This window comes from Eretmochelys imbricata, chromosome 21 (assembly GCF_965152235.1).
Source record: "Eretmochelys imbricata isolate rEreImb1 chromosome 21, rEreImb1.hap1, whole genome shotgun sequence".
Taxonomy (NCBI): domain Eukaryota; kingdom Metazoa; phylum Chordata; order Testudines; family Cheloniidae; genus Eretmochelys; species Eretmochelys imbricata.
In genome coordinates this window covers 7338326-7360640 of record NC_135592.1, presented here as the reverse complement: position 1 = coordinate 7360640, position 22315 = coordinate 7338326, and the positions used below count along the sequence as shown (strand labels likewise).

Genomic DNA, 22315 nt, shown 5'->3' with positions numbered 1-22315 from the left:
CGTAGGCCAAGAAATAATGTTGCTTATTGTGTAGCAAATTTTGAAGCAGACAGTTTTGAGTTTGAAAAGACCCACTAAGAGAAAAATTAAATTTGACATATAGGATTTCAGTAGAGGTAGCATATGGACTGGACATATGAGATCAAATATGGACACATTATCAACGGATATGAAAGGCATCTCTTTCATATATTGTAGTCCACTCACATATTATTCATGTGTATGAGACACCCGTCCTTACTATAAAGGGGAAATGCAACTTTTCCCCTGATTTTTGAGAGATACGTCTCTTAAAAGTGTTTTTTCTATGGGCTTTATTCATCTTTCTGGTAGAAAACAATATAGTTTCACAGTGTAAAATGTCAGAAGTGTTAAGGATGAAGACTCAAATGGATTAGCCTCAAATATGAGATGAAATTACTGGAAATAAACTCCGAGAGGTAAATTTCCACAGGTACTTGAGAGATGCACAGATTTTGGCACCCTCCCTGTACTCCCCCCCTGCAGTACTTTGAAAAAACCAACCCCCACTTGCATGTGGGCGTGGGTATCTAAAGGACAGATTATATCTGTGCAAGAGAATCTGAAAGTGAAACTCACTAGACACAAAAGTGGAACCAACTATTTTACTGTCCAAGGATGACTGAAATGCAAAAAGTAAATAGAAAGGGTAAACAATTAAAAGGGAAAAAATTGTAGTGTTCTTCCCGATTGATCGATCAAAGGGTTATCTATAAGCTAGGTAAGGACATTTGGTTTCCTGAACAAAAATAGAATAAAAACGAGGCTGGGTTTTCAAAAAAGCCAAGTGTGCGAACTGCCCATGCAGCTGGGTGCCTGACAGAGGCAGGCAATTACTGCAGCTGCATTTGCATAGCAGGGAAATTGTGACTAGCCATTCGCAATCACAGCGGCCTGATTCGTTTGCACAATTGAATCTTGTAAGCAAACACACTGGATTTTATTTGAGAACCCAGCCCCCAGTTTTTAACAGTGTCCCTTAAACGCCACCCTGCCAATTCTTACTGTGTGTGTCTGTCTTCTGCCACCCAGCGATGAAGACAACAAGGAACCGCCAGGCAGCCACACCTCCTTGGACGGCACAATAAAGCAGGAAAGCGACGATAGCTTGGTGGATTATGGAGAGGGGGGCGAAGGGCAGTTCAACGAGGATGGCTCCTTTATTGGCCAATACACAGTCAAGAAGGACAAGGAGGAGACAGAAGGCAACGAGAGTTCAGAAGCCACATCCCCCGTCAATGCTATCTACTCCCTTGCGTAACAAAATACAATGAAACCACAACGACAAATATATACATAGCCGTGGTGGTCAAACCGCCGCCGCCAACAGGAACCCGAGTATGGAAAAAAAAAAAAATCCCAACGAAAAAAGATCAAACAAAACCAGAACAGTCCAGGTGGTCACCAGTGCCATCCTATCCTGAGCAAACAAGTGAACAGCAAGGATTTATGGGGTGCTAATGTGTTGTAGCTGTAGCTGAAATCTGAGCTGAACCAAAGGGGCCAGAGAAAGAGCAGGACACACAGGTTCTACACCCCAGGCTTCAGAACTTGGACCGCCAACCCCTCCCCATGTCTTCTTTTTTAGATAACACAGCACTCTCTTTGGTTACTCGTTTACACTGCTGAGGTTTCTGTTTTTTTTCCTTTTTAGGTTCAAAGTTATTTTTTGGAGAAAGGTCCCAAATCAGAGAAAGGGGGATTGGGTCATGAACCCACACAAGGAAGCAGGAGGGGTCAATCAGCTAGGAATAGAAACAACATGTTACTGTATTAACAGGACGTTCTCTGTGACTGTAGTTGAGATGGACGTCTTTACAGCCAGCACCTCGCTCATAACACCGCCAAAACAAGTCAGCACCACAAAGACCCTTCCTGTAAGGTGAAGCAGCATTGTGCTGAACCCCAGAGGAAGACTTTGCTCATGAGGTTTTCATTGGTGCAGTTGGATTTGTGTTATACCTCTTATTAATGCTAAACATCCACATTGGGTTCTGTCACCAAGGAACCGATGGGTGAGGTTACCCTGCATCCATGCTACTTAGCAAAGTATTTTTGTTTTTTTTTTAAGGGATGTTGGGGAAGAAATTTAGGACTTGATTAAAGACAGACAGATGCAGCTCACCACCTGACTCCAAGCGACTGCTAGCCACTGGATAATTATGTGGGAAATTCTTATTTTATTCTTTATTTTATAAGAGAAAAATATAACCCCACAAACCCCACTACTTTTAAGGAAGAACCCATAAATCAGTGGAAAGCAAAGAGGAAGGACAAGTATTAACATACGAAAAAGGGACTAAGGGTTGATATCATATATCCAATCATGAAAAGATGACACCTAACAGCCGTGGGGGGTGGGTAAAAGAACAAATTATATTAACCCAGAATTGCAGCTGCTGCTAAGCTCCTTGAAAGTTTCAGGGATGCCCAGGCCTGTAAATGGCAAAGACACAGGACATGGGATCTCCTTCCACATTATTCTGATCAACAGGGTGTCATTCAGTTTCTCAGTTAAAAATCTCCTCTTCGGCTGGTGCAGCGGCCTTTTGCCCTTCGATCAATCACCCCATAGGAGAAATTACCATGTGCTTAAGGCTGCACGTGGAACTCTCACCCATTTTGTTATTTACATATCAAGACAACTCAGTTCAGCTAACCTGCTAATACGCTGTAATAACATGTCTTTATCGGAAGTTCTATCATTACAATGCTCTTCCATATGCCTTATACAGCTTCAAACTTCCCCTGAAGTTTAATAAACTAAGAATATTCACCCACAGCTTAAGCCCCTGACTTGATGGTCTCTAATCTGTCAGTCCACTAGGAATAAGGATGCTTGTGCAGCCCTTCCATCTGAGAAAGCATGGATCATTGTAGAAGACAGAGTTCTATAACAGACCGTACTTAGTGGCAAATGCCATTTGTCTTCTCCCCATCTCGTGCACATGTGAAACCAAAGGTACCTTTGCTGAGAGAGATCAGATGACTTCAGACACTTTCACAGTTATACAGCGTTAGGCAGGGTTTTTATTTTTTACTGAAGAAGATGGTTCTGTTGGACATAATGGACTAAATGCTGTAGGATTCATACAATTGTTTTAGCTTTCAAGCTATTTTGCTACAAAGACATCTTGCTCACAAAGATGTTTTTACTAAAAGGGATAGTTTAGACACATTTGCCACATTCTCTAAAGCTGCCATGATATCTAACAGCTCAACTATTTTGCATTTCTAAGAAAGAAACCCAAACTAGGTCCATTCCTGTGCAACATACTCAGTCAAACAAGCAAAGAAACAGGAGGGAGAGTTTAGCTGTGGCAAAGAAGTTGGATGCACCATGTGATTCAGAATGGGTCACAGACTGCTGATAAAAGACTGCCAAAGCTGCCTCCTATGCATAGGGTTACTCCTGCTAACATGGTCTAAGCCACAAAGGAAATCACCTGCCATGGTAGTTAACTTTTTCCTTTAGAGGGAGAAAAATCATAACCATCACTCTGTTACTGTCAATGTAAATGCATTACAGCCAGAGGCTTAATTTTAATGGACTCAGCTGGCATTGTTCCATAGCGAGGGGAGACCCTAAACCACTCACTTCCAGGGAAGAAAGCAGCCACCTCTGCGCAGTTTATAACACACTAGGCCAAATTTCAAATAATGCTGAGTTTAAGATGGTGTGGTGTACACATCTGGGATCATCATCAAAAGTGATGCTGTACATGCAGGCCAAATCACCAGTGTAACAGCCTCCCCACCCACCCAGGATCATCACAGGGAACGTACCTAGGAACCACCAAATCACAGGCCTCTGTCATTTGATCTAAAGGAGTGCCTCCATTGGCGGGTAGCAATAGGAAGTTCTTATCCTCCCTCTGGACCAGCCACTAGAGGGGAATGAGACACCATTGGCCACCGTATTACACCTACACCCTATGGAGCTGCAAGGGTGCAGTGAGAGCAGCCTGGCCTGTGATTCACACCCACTATGTTCTGTCCCCTGTGAATCACTTTACTGAGCCACCTACATAGCATCTGTTTGGAAAAGGAAAGAGAAGTGCTTCGCTTTGTGGCTATTTCACATATTGCTCACTAAAGCCACCATAACATTCCTAGATCAGCAGAGACTAGAGAAGGTTACCTCAAAAAGACCAGAGGAGTCAGGTTCCTTACACTCAGCATACTGACCCCTGACACCGTGTTGCTTGTTCCTTGAGTCACCACCAAAGGAAAAAAGATGCCTATGTAGGATGAAAGGGACAAAATGTATCCCTGGTTTAACTCCACTCAAGTCAATGTTACACCAGAAATTGATCTGAATCTAAAAAAGAAAACCAAGCACAGAGCACACATCCTTTATGGAGAAGTCCTATATGATTTACCAAGGATGAAAATAAGGGTCTGTAGAAATGGAGTCGGGATCTCTGGAAATTGAAAAGCTATAGGATACAGAAGAACAGTGGTATGGGGGTTTTTTTTTTGGTTTTTTTTGAAGCAGCCTCTAAAATAGGGGTTATCCACCTTTTACTTTCTGAGGCCAACATGCTGTCAAAACGCCATGGCCCAGCTGGGCCACCACACCTGGTTCCCTGCATATAAATGCCAGGGTCGGCGTTATGGGGTAGCAAGCAGGGCACTTGCCTGGGGCCCCACATTACAAGGGAGACCACAAAGCTAGTTGCTCAGGCTTTGGCTTCAGCCCCAGGCGGTGGGGCTCAGGGCCCCTGGCTGCAGCCCTGTGCAGCGGGGCTTCAGCTTTCTGCCCTGGGCTCGAGCAAGTCTAATACCGGCCATGCTTGGTGGACCACCTGAAACCTGCCCGTGGTCCCCACAGGGGGCCCCGGACACCTGCTTGAGAACCACTGCTCTAGAGTTTTGCAGCAGGCACACATAATTCTCTGTTAAATCTAGAGAGAGGTTGACAAACTTACACAGAGCATAACATTTCCTATTATATTCCATAGGTCTTTTCCATAAAGGTTTATTAGGTGTTTCCCTGTAGTCATTGTGTACTAGTAGCTAACTCATGGCTCGCAAAGCCATCTGACTGAAGGCTAATTAGAATTTTGGTGGCTAAGTTAACACGTGTGCATGACTTCTACCAGACCTTACTGTAAAATTACCACAGTGGCCCTAGAGCTATTAACACACAATGCCTGCATCAAATATGTTTTTAGTTGGGTAGATTATAAGCTATTAAAACAACCTATGGAGTTGTACTGCAGGAGACATATTGCAGGAAACAGTCATGCTCTGTCTCCCCCGAGATGGACTGGATGAGCTAATAGATCTTGGTCATCTATAATACCTGGCTGTCCAAAGAGGTCTGTGCAATGCAAACAATGCAGATTCTCTCTCTTTCGCCCTCATGGGGGATTCATCCAAGTCACCGGGCTGGTCTGTGCACCATGGCCTCAAGTAGGCAGAGTCCATCAGCTGTGGAGCACTGTCAGGTGCCCAGGGCATATGCTGCGCTGTGCAGCCAGAGGTGCACACTGCTCCGATTCTGAAGGTCAACCAAGCACCCTACCCTGTGGTGTGTCTGACCAACTGAGCCATCCCGCCTGTGATGCCAAAAGGACATAGAAAGAACATTGCACTGTCCACTCCTCTAAGCATGCGCTCTGCTGGTGAAGGCGGCATTTCCCCTAAACAATCTGGTTCTCCATCCAGACGCAGGCAGCGCTTTCGACTGCCCTGTCACTCAAGCTACGTCCTGCATTGTTAAACTGGCAGCTCTTTCGTTAAAATCTGTAATTGGTGGAAGACACGAGGAACTAGACAAGGGCCTGAACCAAAATCTCAGATCTGAGCACTCTCAGAAGCCTGGGAAGAGTCCACATCTGGATCCAGACTTAGCAAGTCTGGACTCTCTTCTGTAACATGGCGAACTAAAACCATATATATATATTTTGGGGAAGCTTAGCTATACACTCCATTGCTAGAGACCCACTGTACCCAAAGCCAGGGAAAAAGCTCTGTAGCTGTTTGAAATGTGGCCTTAGGAGAGCAAGCTGCTGTTTCTTCTCCAGCAGATCCTAAACACAGCAATGTGCATAAATAATGAGGGAGAAACAGGGGCTACATATGCATGATATTGAGGCTGCTCCTAATTTTCCTTAGAGACAGTAAACATGGGAGTTGGATCGATTGTGTTATGGAATAACAGCTCACACTCTTGAAATCCTGATTTCAGAAATGCTATTGAAGTCTAAATTGCCTGGAAGCTACCTAGGTCATCCCACTCCTCACACCCACACATTTCCCCCTTCCCGTATTTCGACCCTGCAAAAAATGACCTGGAGGTCAACTGTTCTACTAAGTTTCTGACCCCAGAGATTGATCGGCCTATTATGAATTGCGTTTAAGTGACTAAACAAGATGCAACCCATTACTTGGTAGAGACATCCTGCTGTAGATATTTTGGGGGGACTGGGACAGATAAGAAGGTGGGGGAAGCATTATTGACCTTCATTAGGATTTTGTCTCTTGTTACATGCTTTACCTGACCAGCAGCACTCAGTCGACCCATCGTGGCCTTTTCCCATCCACGCTAGCAGCAGTCCTGACCCGGGAAGAATTCTGAGGCACTGAATTCATTTCCTGGAATGTAGCCAGATGTGAAGGGCGTGTCCTAGCACAGCAGCGATTGCCACCTGTAACAACGTGCATTGCACCAGGTTAATTCTGTGCTAGCAGCAAAAGATTTCAGTGAAGCAATAAAAAAATAAAACCTTGTAAAAATGAAAAACCTTTTTTGTTCCATGCATTACAACAAACCACTTTATTACAGGAAATAGTAATGCTTTTCCAATTCTTAAAAACTCCACTATATCAGTGGCTTTCCCTTTGCCCAGCAATGCCCGTCTCTCCACGTGTTCTTTTTAATTGGGCATCATTCTCAGATTGTGATGTCAATTGCAGTCTGAACCTGTGTCAAATCTGCAAAACAGATTTCTTCCTTTGCACAACTGAGTTTTAAACATTCATTTCCACAGCTAGTGTTGGAAAGAAAACATTGGACTACTCTGGTTTTCAATTTTTTGTTTTGTTTTTCATTTGTAAATATTTAACCCCCATCTCTGTCTAAAACCTCCTGGTCATTCTAATACATTCTACATATTTATTTACCTTTTTAAAAAAGAAAACAATTATTTTGTGTTAATCTACTTTCCCCCCCAGTGATAAATGCATATCTGAGGCTGTATAGAAAGGCTTACAGCAAGACGATAGAGAAATGTTTAATATATGGACTTATACGCGGACTGCATGAGCAACGAAAAAGGCCAAAATATCCAGTTATCTTTCTTTGGGGGGAAAGGGGGGCAGAATCGCTGTAAAAACTTGATTTTTTGTATAGAGAACACTAAACATATAATAAAAACATTGTTCAAAACTGAAGCTGAGCCTGAGATCCGTTTCCATCCCACTCCAAAGGGGAAACATGGCCCCCATTATGGCTCTGATGTTGCTCAATAAGGATCAGATTGTTACCTGGGGTCGGGGAGTGTGTATAAGAGAGCATAAAGTGCCCCTTATTCCCCTGCACTCTCTACCTTTATTGCCGGTAATAAGAATACCACCTAGCTCTTCTATAGTGCTTTTCATCAGTAGAACTCAAACTGTTTTATGAAGCAGGTCAGTGTCATTAGCCCCAGTCTAGAGAAGGAGAAACTGAGGCACAGAGTGGGGGAAGTAATTTGCCAAAGACTAGCCAGCTGGTCAGTAACAGATCTGGGAATAGAATCCAGATCCTCCTGAAGCTCAATCCCGTGCTTGGTCTAGCAGGCCACCCTGCCTACCGGAGTAGATGCACTCTCCACAGGGCCACTTCTCTCCTTCCCAAGCAAAGAGAGCAAGCAAGCACGCACAGGGAAATCCCATCCCCCACAATGTTCCAGCTGGGCTAGCATGGCAGGGAAAGCAATCTGCACTAAGCAGAGAGCTAGCACGGGGTACTTCCCTCATGCAGCAAGGAGAAACCAGGGACCGGCTAACACTTCTGAATTGTGCAGCAGGTCTGCATTTCAAACAGGGGGTGATATACCCACGTTGGCTCAGATCAAGCTAGCATACTAAAAATGGAGTGTGGCCACAGTGGTGCGAGCCACAGGAGGGGCTAGCCACCCTGAGTATATGTCTAGCATCTTGGAAAGGTATGGCCTGGAAGCAGCTAGCCTCTCTGCCACTCGCATTGAGCTATTGTGCTAAAAGTACCTTAGTCACGGCAGTGCGAGGAGCGCGGGGATGTCCCCTTCAGCTGGGCATCCCAGGCTTGACTTGCAGACATACCCACAATCTGCTCCTTGGACAGTGAAACATGACAAAGCTACAACTGCGCCTTAAAGACGGAACTGCGTCACCCCTCATCCTATTGACTAGTGCCTCATCTCACGGGCAGTCCCAGGGATTGCAGTGGGACTTGCAGTACCCTTAGGTTCAGCTCAGGAGGCACGAAGGGGGCCTAACTGGACCCTATGTTACTAGGGCAGGCGAACTGTTCTATTTGACGAGGTGGGTGACCATATTAGGACAGCCACACATCTTTGGTGGATTTGGGGGGCACCATGCCAGAGGCTGTTGAGATTCCATCAGCCAAAAAACATCTGCTGCTGTAACCCGCTGTGCCAGGCACGGAAGCCATGACCAAAACAATGTGATGCGCTGCTGGCTGAAGACCCCTCCTAGTCCCTTTAATGCCTAGGTCACTGCTGTGCCTGAGAACGAAACGCATAACAGAACGCACACGGGAAGCTCCACATCACGTTGTGTGGCTTATGTTACGTGGACAACCTGAAGGACCATCAGCGTCGTCCTTGTGCTGGAGAGCGGCACGGCTACAGATGGGCAAACCTCATGCTCGCCCCGAATGCTCCCGTCCAGGGGTGCTGCAAGTACAGGTTTAGCAACACTGCTCCCTGCCTTTCTGCCCTGTCATGGTGGTGTTTGCAGGATGCTTTCCCTTCGCAGACAGAAGAAAGTTACAGCACAGGGAAGTCATTGAGGATCCACAACTGAACGGATTACCCCGGACATATTAGCTACTGGGAGAGCAGGGCCCGGGGGATGGTAAATCTGTATGGGCACAAGGGACGGCTTGGATTAAATTCCACCTCCCATCTGCCCTTCCGGAAAATTCCATTAACAGATGTTGAAGCCAGCAGATTGGAAGGGTCCCAGTCCTTTTGAGAACGGGCATTCGCCACAGTGCTGCTCTCTTCAAATTCTTTCACATGCAGCTGTTGCAGCCCTCGGGCAATTTCCTTTTACTTGAACGGGTTACTAGCTGCCCACTGACTGAAGTTTTGGAGGAACGGACAATTCATTCCAGGTTATTGGGAAGATGGTAGAATGGGGCTCTTTAGTCAGATTGCAGGGCTCAATCACTTTCAGAGCATCAGAACTTTCCCCTGGCACTCATGAGAGGAGTGTCCATAGGCTAAAGCCAGGAATGCTGTTCCTTGATGATTTGGGGTTGGGAGCAGGGATGGGGGGAGGCACAGGAGGCCCCGTAAGAACTCTGTTGTACCAGCTTGGTCTATACTGGGGAATTTGCCCCAGTTCCCACCACCAGGATAGCTGCAAATCTCTAACATGGACAGGCAAAGATTGCAATTTGCACTGGTTTCACCCACCCCAATTTCAAGATGTGATCATCACTGGTGCAAATAGCAACTTTGCAGTAAAGGTTTGAGAGTTTACACCGGTGTAGCTGCTCCAATGGCTGGAATCCCTAGTACACCAAAGGCCTCAGGGACGTTTGCAAACTGCACCTCGCCTGGAGGCTTGACAAGTGCATCTCTCCCTGGATGGCAAAAGCTTTTCCTGTGCTGTCTTTTTTAATACACTTGTTGGTATTTTTGGTTTAAATGGAAGGAAAAAACCTCAGCCCTGTTCTCAGAGGACAGGCATCCGCACCTCAGCAACCACCACAGCTAAGTCCCTCTGCTGGGCTCAGCAGAAGCCAAGGAAAGAAAGGGGTATTGAAATTTAACTCTCCATTCACTCCTGGGGTGGTGGGTTTCTCCAGAAGAGCAGTGAGGCACGTGGCCTGGGTGATGCAGTGCAGGGAAACCTTGCTCTGCAGTTCCCAAAGCTGGAATAGTTCTGTGGATTTAAAAAAAAACAAAAAATTGTCCTCTTATGTGCAGGGCCCAGCACAATGGGACCCCACTCTCAACTGGGGCCTTTAAGTGCTACCACAATATAAATAATAATAAAATAACTTCAGTCCCCAGGGTTACCAAGCCAGCTTCCAGCCTGTCTCAGTTTCACCCTCAATCATAGCAACAGCACAGGAAAGGAAACGTCCATTGCTCCTATAGTCACTGCTGTCTCTCATTAAGGGCCCAGTCCCGCAGTCCTCAGTAAAGACTCCCACTGAAGTCACCTATTGTAGGACTGAGCTCTGGCTGGTTTGTCTGACAAAGATGGAGGAGGGAGGGCTGACTATCCTGCGTGTGTGGTTACTATCCACCAAGACATGGATGGAGCGGTCAACCACGTGGCAACCCCCTTTGGCCAAAGGCAGAGTCTCTTCTTTGAGCGGAAATCACTGCACAATATTTATTTGCACAGTGTGGGCAATAAAAAGTCTTATTTATGGTGCTCAAGTCCCACCGGCATGGTAAGGATATGTATACTTTGTATGTTATGCTAGCAGCATGAGCATCAGAATTCCCAGCTTCCATAACTGGCTCATGAAATATTATTGTTGGTAAAACTTGGCAGAGAAGACAGATCCGGAAAAAAATATAAATACATACATAAAACAAAACGGCACGACAAAGTTTCCTCATTGTATGTGTCCTGGAGAAAAAGCTACCTGTACTCATGCACATGTAGGCAGTGGCTGATTTTTCAGAAAGATTCATGCCATAAATCAGAGGGAAGGATCAAGCCCTAGAGCAATAAGCCGCTTATGGACACACAGGAAGATGCTGTCTGGCACTTGCCCAATTTACAGCAGTTTTTGTTTTCAAAGTTTTAACAATTCCCAAGTGCTTCAGTCCTGCATTGTACGGAATGAGAGCCTACAACATGCAGGGCCAGGTCCTCCACTGGTGTAAATGGGTGGGGCTTGGCTGCCTTCAATGACTTTCTCCAGGATAGAGGACTGGGGCCAGCCCATATAATGCGAGATTATAGCGTTTTGAAGACAAAACTATAAGAAGCATGGTGACAACACAGAACATAGCAGGAGGCTTTTATCAAAACTTTCCCATCATCATTAATTGTCCTAATCGCTCCCTCCCGTCCTAAACGGGTAGGAATACTAGGCATAGTACCATATTGAAACAGAACAGCCTAGGTGTCTGCCATCTTTTCTCTGGTGAGAAGTCTCAGGTCAATGCCAAAATGCAATGTGCCTTCCGGTATTTATGCAGTAACTTGCCACAAGGGGAAATTACTTCCCGATCCAAGCAGGTGAATATTTACATCCTGAAGTATGAGGATTAAGAGCCTCTCTCATTTTATCCCAACTGCGTATGTATTTCATAGCTGGGCATTTCCTCACATTTGTGTGCCCGTCTTTAGTTCCTTAACATTATTTCAAAATCATTTTTGTAATATTTGAATATCTACAATATTCCCCTCTTATGGGCAAACATTCACGGATCCTAGGTCTTTATTGCACACATGCACAGTAGTGCATTCATGTTTAGGGGGTGTGGGTTCTCATGCTAAATGTTCTGTCAGCTTTTCGTACTGTATCAATCCAAACAAGAATGCAAGTTCCTCAGGGAATGTCTCACACCGCATTTGTAAAGTGACACACACTCTTTTGGCCTCTTATAAACAATGAGTAATAGTTTGGGCATTACTGTGTAAAAGACAGTGGATCCTTTTAGCAGCTTTGTGGCTTGCTCAAGTATTCACTGAAATGGATGTGATCAGGCCATTTAGAAAGCTCAATCCATCCTTTGTTATCCACTAAATTGACCCCCGTGTTTTTCCAGGCAAAGCAGCGTACACGCTGGCCAAGACTGTCAAGTGACTACACTGACTCCAGCACCTCTATTTTCAGAAACACTGTAAAAGACCTTATTTACTGTGGACAGGAGCTCAGCGCTCTCTGAAAAGTGGAGCTCTTTAAGGTGTCACAGTTTGAGTGCTGTCTCAGGATGGGCTGGCCCTTTAAGGGATGCAGGCTCAGCCCTTCCTGTGCCCAGTTAGCCCCATCTGGGAGACAGCTAAGGCCAGGTGGTGGCCCTGCAAGTCACCAGGTCCTCAGTTAAAAAGCAGGCAAACAGCTCAGTCAGGAAGGGACCAGCAGGGATATGCCAGGTCAGGGGAAAGGATCTGGGAGGCAGGGCCGGCTCCAGGCACCAGCGAAGGAAGCAGGTGTCTGGGGCGGCCAATAGACAGGGGTGGCACTCCATGCGTTATTGGGGCTACACATCCGGGTCCTTGGCGGCAATTCGGCGGTGAGTCCTTCGTTCCCTCTCTTCCTCTTCGGGGACAGCTCAATCGGGTTTTTCTTTTTTTCTTTCTTCGCCGCTTGGGGTGGCAAAAAAGCTGGAGCTGGCCCTGCTGGGAGGAGACTAAAGAGGCACAATTGGGCTGATCCCTATTCCTTAAAGGGCCAGCCCACCCTGTGACAGGCACACAGAGTCACTTGCCAGTGCTGACCATCTTGGCAGTTGTCTTGATAAGGCCCTGATCCTGTGAGATGATGAGTGCCCTCAACTCCTGCTGAGGTCAACAGGAGCTGAGAGCACACAGCACCCCACTGGAGGCATTCAGCATCTTGCTGGCCTGGGCCCATAATACAATAGACACCCACCAAGCCTTGTGCCCCCTAGTATGTAGCTATCCATGCCCCTGCATGGCCTACGGCACCATGGCGTCAGAGTGTGTGCCAGAACCACCAGGCTCAGGCAGGGGAGGTCTACTGACGCTTAGTTCTACAGCCCGAGCTCCTGAGCCTGGCACCTTCCTGCAGGGGAGCCTTTGTTCATCTCTAAGACGAAGCCATTACAGGCTGGGGGATCTGTGGCATTCAGGTGGGTTACACAAAGAACGAGTCTGCCTAGGGCAGCGTTTCTCAACGACCGGTCCTGGAGAGCTCCCTGACACCATTTAGGAAGGCCCTTCAGAGCACTCGGAGAATAAGTTGTTTTCAAGACAGAGAGCATTGGAGGCATCCTGGGAAAATTGGGGGGGGGGGGGAAAATGAATTGCCATCCAGGCAGGGAGGAAGCAAGTCCTCAAAATACCAATGCCTGCCCACTCAGGCCAGTCACATCTCATTGCACTTCAGCCTTTCCAGTGCAAGATTCCACTTTGCAATGGGTAGCCCTTGGACTGGTGACTCGCACCCTTAATACAGCACCTCCGCATGCTGGATTGGCACCCTGTCAGCTGCTTGACAGGCAAGCACCATATGAAATGTTTAGCAAGTGGAAAAGGCCCATTTCACAGAGATGGAATGAAAAGAATCACAGAGAGGCTGTCTGGTGCCCTCTCGGACAGGGAAGGTATTGTGAGAGATGGCTAGTTTCACAGTTATTTTATATCTTGTTCGGTTTTAAATGTTTGTGCCACACACACGTTCCAGCCTAAAACAAGGGTTTCGTTTTCCCCTTATGGCTCAGAGAAGCCCGGCAATAATGGTGAACAGCATTTTCAAATAATTTGCACAGCTATGTTACATCTCATCCAACACTCCCAAAGCACCTCACTAACTGCCTTAGTCACAAAAGCCTCACAATGCCTCTGGGAAACAGGGGAGCATCATTATCCCCCTTTTATAGGGAACACACAGGGCAGAGACAGGACGGGACTCACTCCCTGTCATACAGCAGCCCTGTGACAGAGCTGGGAGATACCCCAGAGTCCAGACTGTCACGTGCTGCTCTCTAACGAGGCAGGACTCTCATCTGAGCACCAGCCTGGTGTGTATTTCTTATCCACAGGAGGATAGGGGCAAACAGCAACTCCTTTCAGTAGCACCACAGAGTCGGGGCTTGTAATCCATCCACTGAAGCTCAGGTAAAGGGCACATACGTTAAACGATCAGGCCAAATGTGCCCCCCACAGAGGCGCAGAGGGAGAAAGACAGATCCCTCCATTCCCAGCCCCTAACTCTGGTGGGGCAGGGAGAGCATGACAGCCCACGGGCTGGATGCAGGGTGGGAGGTTGCTGGGGAAGGCGCCGGGAGCAGGTTTCCTAGCCTCTGCTCAGCCAGAGTTAGGGGCATTGCCCATGCCCTGTGCCTCCCCTACTGAGTTGTCCGCAAGCTCTGGGGAGACAATGGTGCCCAGGTTGGGGGGCTCAGAGGCACATGCTCACCACTCTTGTGGCCCCAGCTCCTCAGGAGCCAGTGAGATTGGCTTCCCTGGCCCAGGGAGGTGGAGCTGGAAGTTCCTCCCAGAGGCAACATGTGGGGGGTCACACGTCCCCCAATTTACATTGTGCCCCTCTCCCAGTATCAGGAGTCACAAGGAGGAGAAAACTCAGGCATGTCAGCAAACATATGGAAAAGACAAGAGAGTCAGGCTTTAAACTGTCTCTCTCCTCCTCCCACACATCAGTCTCTGGGTCCATGCCTGGCAGATGCGGGGGCGAGCAACGCCTCGTCTGCCTCTTGGCCAACACGGTGTTTTTCATCTGTTCCTGTCTTGCCTCCTTGACGCTCTACAGTGCTCTTAGCAGCAGATCCCCAGTGCAAAGCCTTGAAGTGGAGGGGGTGGGGGAGATTATGGGGAGGTGGAAAATTCGATGAACAGAAGAGCCTATTTGGCTAATGAAGCTGTAATTGCTCCGAATCTCGCTAATAGGATGAAAGTATTAGAGCCTCCCAATTCCCCCTGCAGCTGCAGTGGGTGCTCTCCCTGCAAACACCTGAACTCTTCCCTTCGCTCTTCACAATCCAGTATCTAAAATAGCCCAGTGTTGTCGAAACTTAGCTGGATTGGAAGGATTGACGGATCAGCCCAGCTCCCCAAACCCTTTTAGATTTGTGGAGGGGGAAGGGAAAGGAATAGGGGGTTCTCAGCCCTGGACTGCCAAAGTGGAAACGGGATAAAATCTCGGGCAACATCTCACAACACCACTTTGCACCGTCTATCAGGCAGTGTTTAAAGTCGCCTGGAAAGGCGTCTATCAAAATCTGGGAGTAGCAGCTTCAGTAAGACCCTATTTAAAGTGCACCTCTCAGTGACTCTGTTTATTTAGTTATTCAGTTGCTTATTTTGCAGGATCTGCTGGGACCTCTGGCAGAGCAGACGGGCAGGGTGCTTAGCAGCGCTCCTTACCACGGCTCAGAAAACACAACCTGGCCTGCACTCCCCGCACCATCTGTTCCAGTACGGCAGCATCCACACAAGAGAACTGGAGCACTGGCAACATCCCAAAGCCAGGCCCATGTGGGGTGTTCCCGACAGGGTGGGCCACATCCCCAGGACCTCTGAACGACCCTCTTCCCCCACGCCAGGTGGGGTGAGCTGGTCCTGCAGGCGCACCGAAGTGCTACAAATCAATGTCACATTTGAGGGGGCCTGGACTCTGAGGGCATGTCTACACCACCAAAAAAACCCAAAACCCTTGCGGGAGCAAGTCTCAGAACCTGAGTCAATTGACTGTGGCTTGCACTACAGGGCTAAAAGTGGCAGGGTAGGTATCCCCGCTCGGGCTGGAGCCCAGGCTCTGAGACCCCGGATCGGGGGGTCTCAGAGTCCAGGTTCTGGCCCGAGCCCAAACGTCTACACACCTATTTTTAGGCCCGTAGTGCGAGCCCCATAAGCCTGCCTCACCTGACTCAAGCGCTGAGACTCACTACGGCGGGGGGGGTTTCTGTTGTGCTGACGTACTCTCAGCGTAGATGGGCAGAAGAGACAACTGCAGACTGAGCCCAGGGTTTCTCTCATTTCCTTTGCATTCAGTTCTGCTGAAGTCAATTCTGACCTTATCCCCTAGCCACCAACATCGCTGCTCTCCTCAAGGGTGTTTTGCACTCCAAACAGTGAGGACATGGATAACTGGTGAGAGTCAGCTGCAGGTGGACTGCGTTCACTCCCTGGAGGGAAAACCACTCAGAAGCTCAGATTTACCATATAACAGATCAGACCACTGGTCCCATTGAGACTGGTAGCAAACTATTGGCAATGTTTCAGGAGAAGGCAGAAGCAACCAGATCCCTCATCTAAAGTGGAGATGATAATTCTTCCTTACCTTACAGGGAAGGATAATGGAGGATAAAGTCATTAATATCTAAATTCTACAGTGGTGGGGGCCATATGGGACTGCCTATAAGTCACCCCCTTTTGAGGAGAACTCCCTGGATCCTCCAAAATATCAGATGATCCGAGGCAGCAGATCAGTAAAAAAAACTCGGCCCACCTTCTCCTGCTGCCTCCATCGTCGATAAAGGAAACACAAGATATTTATTAGCCAGAGGTGACTGATAATGGAACCATTCTCATCTTTTAAATCAATACTGAGAGAGAGACACGCACACATTAGCCACAGTCGCTCTTTATGGCAGGATAACCATACCCACTTCTTCTCTGACCTCTGCCTACCCTCCCGGGAGTCTGGATCAATGTCGGCAGACTGCCTCAAATTACCCCCTTTGGTGGAATGGAAGCTTCAGTCCGTTTCCCATCACTCCAACCAAGAGTCATCCTCTCCTCCCCCCAGGGACACAGCGTCAGATGACCACCACCTGAACCGCCCCCCCCAGCTGATTTGACAGTACTGTCAGCTTGTCACCTCCACCCCAACCAAAACTTTCTAATAAAACCAAGCCCAGCCCTTTGCAGCAGTGACTTGGGCGGCACTCGTATCAGTGACATTTGCAGGGAGGCGGCGGGTTGGTTTTTAGCTGTGATAACAGGGGAAAACAATTAGGCATCTTCTGTATTCTAGCTCCAGGACAAATTACAATCTGGGCAAATGCATTCTGCCTGAAATTCCTTCTGCAAAGCCTGTAGTGCCACTCATTTTACCTGCTCTGCGAAGGGAGTGAGAACACCCATATTAAAGAGACATGCTCCCCTGCAAAGGAAGGTGCCCAGATACCACAGGGATGAGCTCAATATCGGAAGCTAGACAGACAGGCAGAATGTCCCTACACTCAGTAAGTTGCTTCTAGTCTTTGCTGCCCACAAGAGTGGTTTCTCTTGCTCTCTCCGTCTGTTCCATCCCCAGAACAAGCAACTCAGACAGCAGCATTAGCTTCTCCAACACTGCCCGGCCATTGTGCATCAGGCTTGACCTGGAGCAATCTCCGTCTCCATGGCCCATTCAAGACTTTGGCCTCTCTGCTGAGAGAGGGATAATGAGTGACGTGGCCACTAGTCTGCTAGAACCTGAAATGAGACCCAAAAAAGCTTATTTCACTTGGGCCACACTGAGCTGGCCTGGGGCGTCCAGCCCTACCCGCTGTCCTAGAGGAAAACATCCCGTTCGTTTTACAGAAGCTTTGCTTGTTCACCTGCCATGGGCACAACAAAAGCCCCTTCTACCTCCGGCACTCTCAGCTGTACCGATAACCCCTGGAATCACAACCCCTCTGCCTCACCGGTCACCAGGCTCTCCATCTCTCCCTCCAACTGATTTACAGCCCTGGCTTTTGCGGCAGTTGGCTCATGTTTCAAACATTCCATCTGGGTTTCCTCTAGGCTGGTCCCTCCGTTAAACGTAATCGATGGCCTTCTGTTGTGGGATACGGTCCCGGCACGGGGAGGTTGACAGATTCCAATCTGTACTTTTCTGTCTGACCAGCAAAAGCACTGAAGATCATCAGAGAAATCACGTACGCAGCCACGTACGGCACACGTGGCTCACTTGCAGCGACGCTACCAAGTCCTTGCAGCAGGGGAGTGCATGGCAATTGCCCTCCAGCACAACGCTCGAGGCTGGATATGAGCGCATGCCAGGCTGATAGCTCAGTGGAGCTGAACGGTAGCGCATCTCAGGGCTCCCCTTCCACTCCAGGGTACATGGTATGTGAGGAGAAGGGGCACATCAAAGGAGACCTACTTAAGTGGGATGCTCATCGTGTCAATATGGCAGGTGGCTCCGGACGCCTCTCTCCCTCCTGACAAGAGTAACTGGTGGCCGGATTCATAGAGTCTGAGGCCAGAATTGCTCATCTCGTCTGACCTCCTGCATAACCCAGGCCAGAGAACTGCCCCACAATAATTCCTAGAGCAGAGCTTCTAGAAAAACATCCCATCTTAATTTAAAAGTTGCCAGTGATGGAGAATTCACCACGATCCTTGGTAAATTGTTCCAGTGGTTAATTACCCTCCCTGTTAAACATTCACACCTTACTTCCAGTCTGAATTTGTCTAGCTTCAGCTTCCAGCAGTTGGATCCTGTTACACCTTTCTCTGCTAGACTGAAGAGCCCATTATTAAATATTTACTCCCCATGTAGATACTAATATAATCAAGTCACCCCTTAACCTTCTCTTTGTTAAGCAAAATAGATTGAGCTCCTTGAGTCTAGCACTATAAGGCATGTTTCCTACTCCTTTCATCATTCCTGTGGGTCTTCTTTGACCCCTCTCTAATTTATCAACGCGCTTCATGAATTGTGGGCACCAGAACTGGACACAGGAGTCCAGCAGCAATTGCACCAATGTGGCAGGCAGCTCCACACAGCCCTCCTGCTACTATGGCAAGGCCCCTTGCTGGCCACGTGGCAGCATCAGATGGCTGGCATGCCCCATGGCCTACTCAGCACTTCTCACTTTGACGTTGTGTGTGCAACACGCCATACCTGGGCTGGGCCAGGCCAGATAAAAGCCCCATTACAGACATCACTAAGCAGAGCTGGCCTCCTTTCTATCCTGTGTTACGCCTGCTTCCCCCCCTTGTAGTGGCAAAGGCTACAGGTTACCGCACATCTCTGTGCACGGTATGATGCGCCCATTCTGATCTAGGAGCATTTCACATGCACTTTGCACAGGATGACTGCACGAGATGCGCGGCCATGGAGAACCAGATCCTGCGTCTGTAAATCACAGTGTAAACTCACAGACTTATATAAATTATTGCTATTGACACTGGAGCAATGGTTCCCCAATGGTTAATGGGGGGGAGGGATAGCTCAGTGGTTTGAGCTTTGGCCTGCTAAACCCAGGGTTCTGAGTTCAATCCTTGAGGGGGCCATTTAGGGATATGGAGCAAAAATTGGGGATTGGTCCTGCTTTGAGCAGGGGGTTGGACTAGATGACCTCCTGAGGTCCCTTCCAACCCTGATATTCTATGATTCTAAAGAGAGTGAGCAACCCCTCCTCAGACTGAGGCTATTCGTGCAAAGCACCAGGGACTGCTGAATGGAATCCACTCACTGCCAAAAGCATTGGCACTGCATGTGTGCAGAGATTTGCTTCAAATCCAGATTCATCACCCTCCCCTGCTCAGCACGGAATGAAACCGCACTTCTGTGTGGGAGTGGCAACAGTGACAATGTACATCTGTCTATGTTATTTCTGTGAAGCCCCTCAGCATAATATACAAGTGCCAGCAATAGACAACACCTGTCAGCCTCAAGGGTCCAAAAAGCTCACCCAGAAACTGATAAACCAATGACAGTAGAACCTCAGAGTTACAAACACCTTGGGAATGGAGGTTCTTCCTAACTCCGAACAAAACGTTCTGTTGTTCATTCAAAACTTTACAACTGAACATTGACTTAATACAGCTTTGAAACTTTACTATGCAGAAGAAAAATGCTTTTAACCATCTTAATTTAAACAGAAAAGCACAGAAACAGTTTCCTTAATTTATCAATTTTTTTTAAACTTTCCCCCTTTTTTTTTTTTTATAGTTTACATTTAAGACAGTACTATACCGTATTTGCCTTTTTTGGGGGGGGAGGGTCTCTGCTGCTGCCTGATAGCATACTTCCAGTTCCAAATGAGATGTGTGGTTGACCGGGCAGCTCGTAACTCTGAGATTCTACTGTATACCGACCCACCAAGGAAATGCAGCCATATCTGGGGTGAAACAAAGCAGATGCTTAACATCACACAGCAACCCGGCACAACAGTTTAGAGCAAGAAGTGAAAAGGACTCTTGTATCCATTTTGAATCTGGAGGAAGAATTTAAGGAGACAGAATGTATATACTTATGTTGAAATTTGGTAGAGACACTGGGTTAACCCCACTAAATACTGTAAAAAGTGCCAGGGGATTTTCAATACTACCCTTAGTACTCAGATACTACAAAGATGGGCCATACAGTACAGACAAACCAATCAACCCTGGGTTTACATTTCATCTGAAAGCATACAGTTAACCTGTGGAATTCACTCTTGCAGGAGTTCAGCCAGTCAAACTCTGGCAATTGGCAGGACCAAGGCATGGATAGATACAGGAGAGGAAAACAGAACAAATGCACTCTTGTTTTGTAACATCTTGCTTTTCCCTTTGCAAGAGGACCCACTAAGTTGCAAAACAACTTTCCTCCTTCCCACTCCCACGTGGCTGGAGGACGCCGGACTTCTGGAGTCCAGCCAATCAATACAGAGACACTAATGTATTAATTACTCTTCTGTAATGGCAGGCCATTAATGAATGGACAGACCCAAACCTGATCTCTACATTATTAATGATCCTACACTGGAGCCAGGGAGGGCCAGATGGAATGGATAGAAAGCGAGGGGTGGTCTCTGCAACCTTCCCCAGTCTCCCCCTCCCAATCCAGAAAGGTGCACAGTCTGATTCAAGAGCTGTTTGATTAGCCACCCTAAATTGTGTTGCCATCGGATGGGAGTTCAGGGCATATTCATCATTGCCTAGCACACCCCGAGGGCTGTGCGGAGAGTTCCATCTGGGAGCAGTGTCCAGTTTCACCGTGTGCTTTGCAGCATAGTGGAATATATTAATTAGCACAGGGGAGTGGAGAGGGCGACCAGGCCAAAGTCGTGATGCAACTCCGCGTGGTAGCAACAGCCAGTGGTTATTATCTACAGCTGTTTGGGGGGGGTGAGGGGTCTGTGAAGTGAGTCTGGGATCTCAATCTAGCCCCCTCCAGGGACAAATGTCTACATCACAAAACCAACCAGCACCCTTTGAGCAGTCTCAGCCAACAGGCCAAGGATGAATGGGCCATGGAGAGTGAATTCCTGTCTTGCCCTGCGGAGGGATCTCTCCAGGGTGGAAGTGAGGTGGGCAGCCCTGCCCTGATGCCTCTGCTGCACCTGACGTCTCCCGTCTCCATGGCTTGTGGAGAGAAATCACGAGCCTGGTGGAAGCAGACACAGCTCTGTTGAAGTCAGCGCATTGCACCTGCTTGCACCAGGGTCCCAGTGCCCTCTCCCATGCTCCGGCTGTGTAAACTTGTGAACGGAAAGACCTGAATGTGGGGGCAGAGGGTTACTCTGCTTTTATTCTCCTTATTCATCTCATTTCTGATTTGGGGAGGATCAATATTTTCAGTTGCTAGCGGAAAAAAAGGGTTTGAACCTTAGTTCAACCAGGGACTGTGCGCGCAGGTCCCCGGGAAGCAGCGTGCTTTGAAGTCCCCCTTGCTCTGGGGTTTCAGTGCCCTTGGGGCATCGTGGAGCAGATTTGCTAACTCATGGGCATCCCTGCCACACTTCATGCAGAACGGTTTTACCTTGATAAATGTCTCACCTCCCCCGGTATCTCTGACAGCTACAAAGGAGGAAGGATGGGCTCGTGGTTAAGGCACTGGGCTGGGAACAGGAAATGTGCGTTCAATTCCCAGCTCAGCCACAGCCTCCCTGTAGGACCTTGGGCAAGTCATTTAAATGCTCTGTACGTCAGTCCCCCATCTGCAGCATGGGGATAGTGATCCTTCCCTCCCTACCTCCCAAGGCTATTGGGAAGATAAATCCATTACCGTCTGTGAGGTGCTCAGACATCCCTGACATGGAGGGCAGACATACGCCTAGACAGAACCAACACTGACAAGGACACCTGTCAGCTGAGATCACTACAGCATCTGCTTCTGGTGCAAAGTGGAGACCCCAGCTTCTGTAGGCAGCAGAGAGAGTCCTGGACTCCAGCCCCGGAACATGAGAGGAAGTTTATGAACTGGGTCCGAGCTTTGACGTTAGCCTTCTCTCTGTAATGGGACAGAACCGGAATATGCCCCTCCCTCCCCCCACGCTTGTGGAAAATTTGAATCTGAATGTATTTTAAGAGATGGGCCTGAGACCTACAGTCAATTCCCTTCCTCCCCATCTCCAAATAAACTTGGCTGCAAGCAGAGTTTCCCCCTCACCAGCAGCATGTCACAAGGTGTTGAGCCAACAAATCAAGGCTTGCATAATTCTGTGCCCTCCCTGCTCAGTGGGGTTCCTCAAGA

The 22315-nt window shown here is 48.0% G+C and overlaps 1 protein-coding gene and 2 long non-coding RNA genes across 7 annotated transcripts in view; 1 reads left to right on the top strand and 2 right to left on the bottom strand.

The window, feature by feature from the left end:
• NFASC (neurofascin) overlaps nt 1–1386 on the top strand; it is a 100397-nt gene extending 99011 nt beyond the window's left edge. For all 4 annotated transcript variants that reach the window (XM_077839256.1, XM_077839257.1, XM_077839258.1 and 1 more), the window contains one exon: nt 1054–1386. In XM_077839256.1, coding sequence (XP_077695382.1) covers nt 1054–1282 — 229 coding nt within the window. In that variant the 3' untranslated portion in view covers nt 1283–1386. The remainder of the gene's footprint in view (nt 1–1053) is intronic.
• The window catches only part of LOC144278089 (uncharacterized), a 66413-nt gene extending 62149 nt beyond the window's left edge, over nt 1–4264 (bottom strand). The window contains exon 1 of the long non-coding RNA XR_013348518.1: nt 4163–4264. This is a non-coding gene — a long non-coding RNA (uncharacterized LOC144278089). The remainder of the gene's footprint in view (nt 1–4162) is intronic.
• Nucleotides 4265–6540: 2276 nt separating this feature from the next.
• The window catches only part of LOC144278090 (uncharacterized), a 32339-nt gene continuing 16564 nt past the window's right edge, over nt 6541–22315 (bottom strand). Inside the window, exon 3 of one of the 2 annotated variants that reach the window (XR_013348519.1) lies at nt 6541–6677. This is a non-coding gene — a long non-coding RNA (uncharacterized LOC144278090). Of the gene's footprint in view, nt 6678–19855; nt 19977–22315 lie in introns of those variants that run through there. The other variant, XR_013348520.1, reaches the window with a different exon arrangement.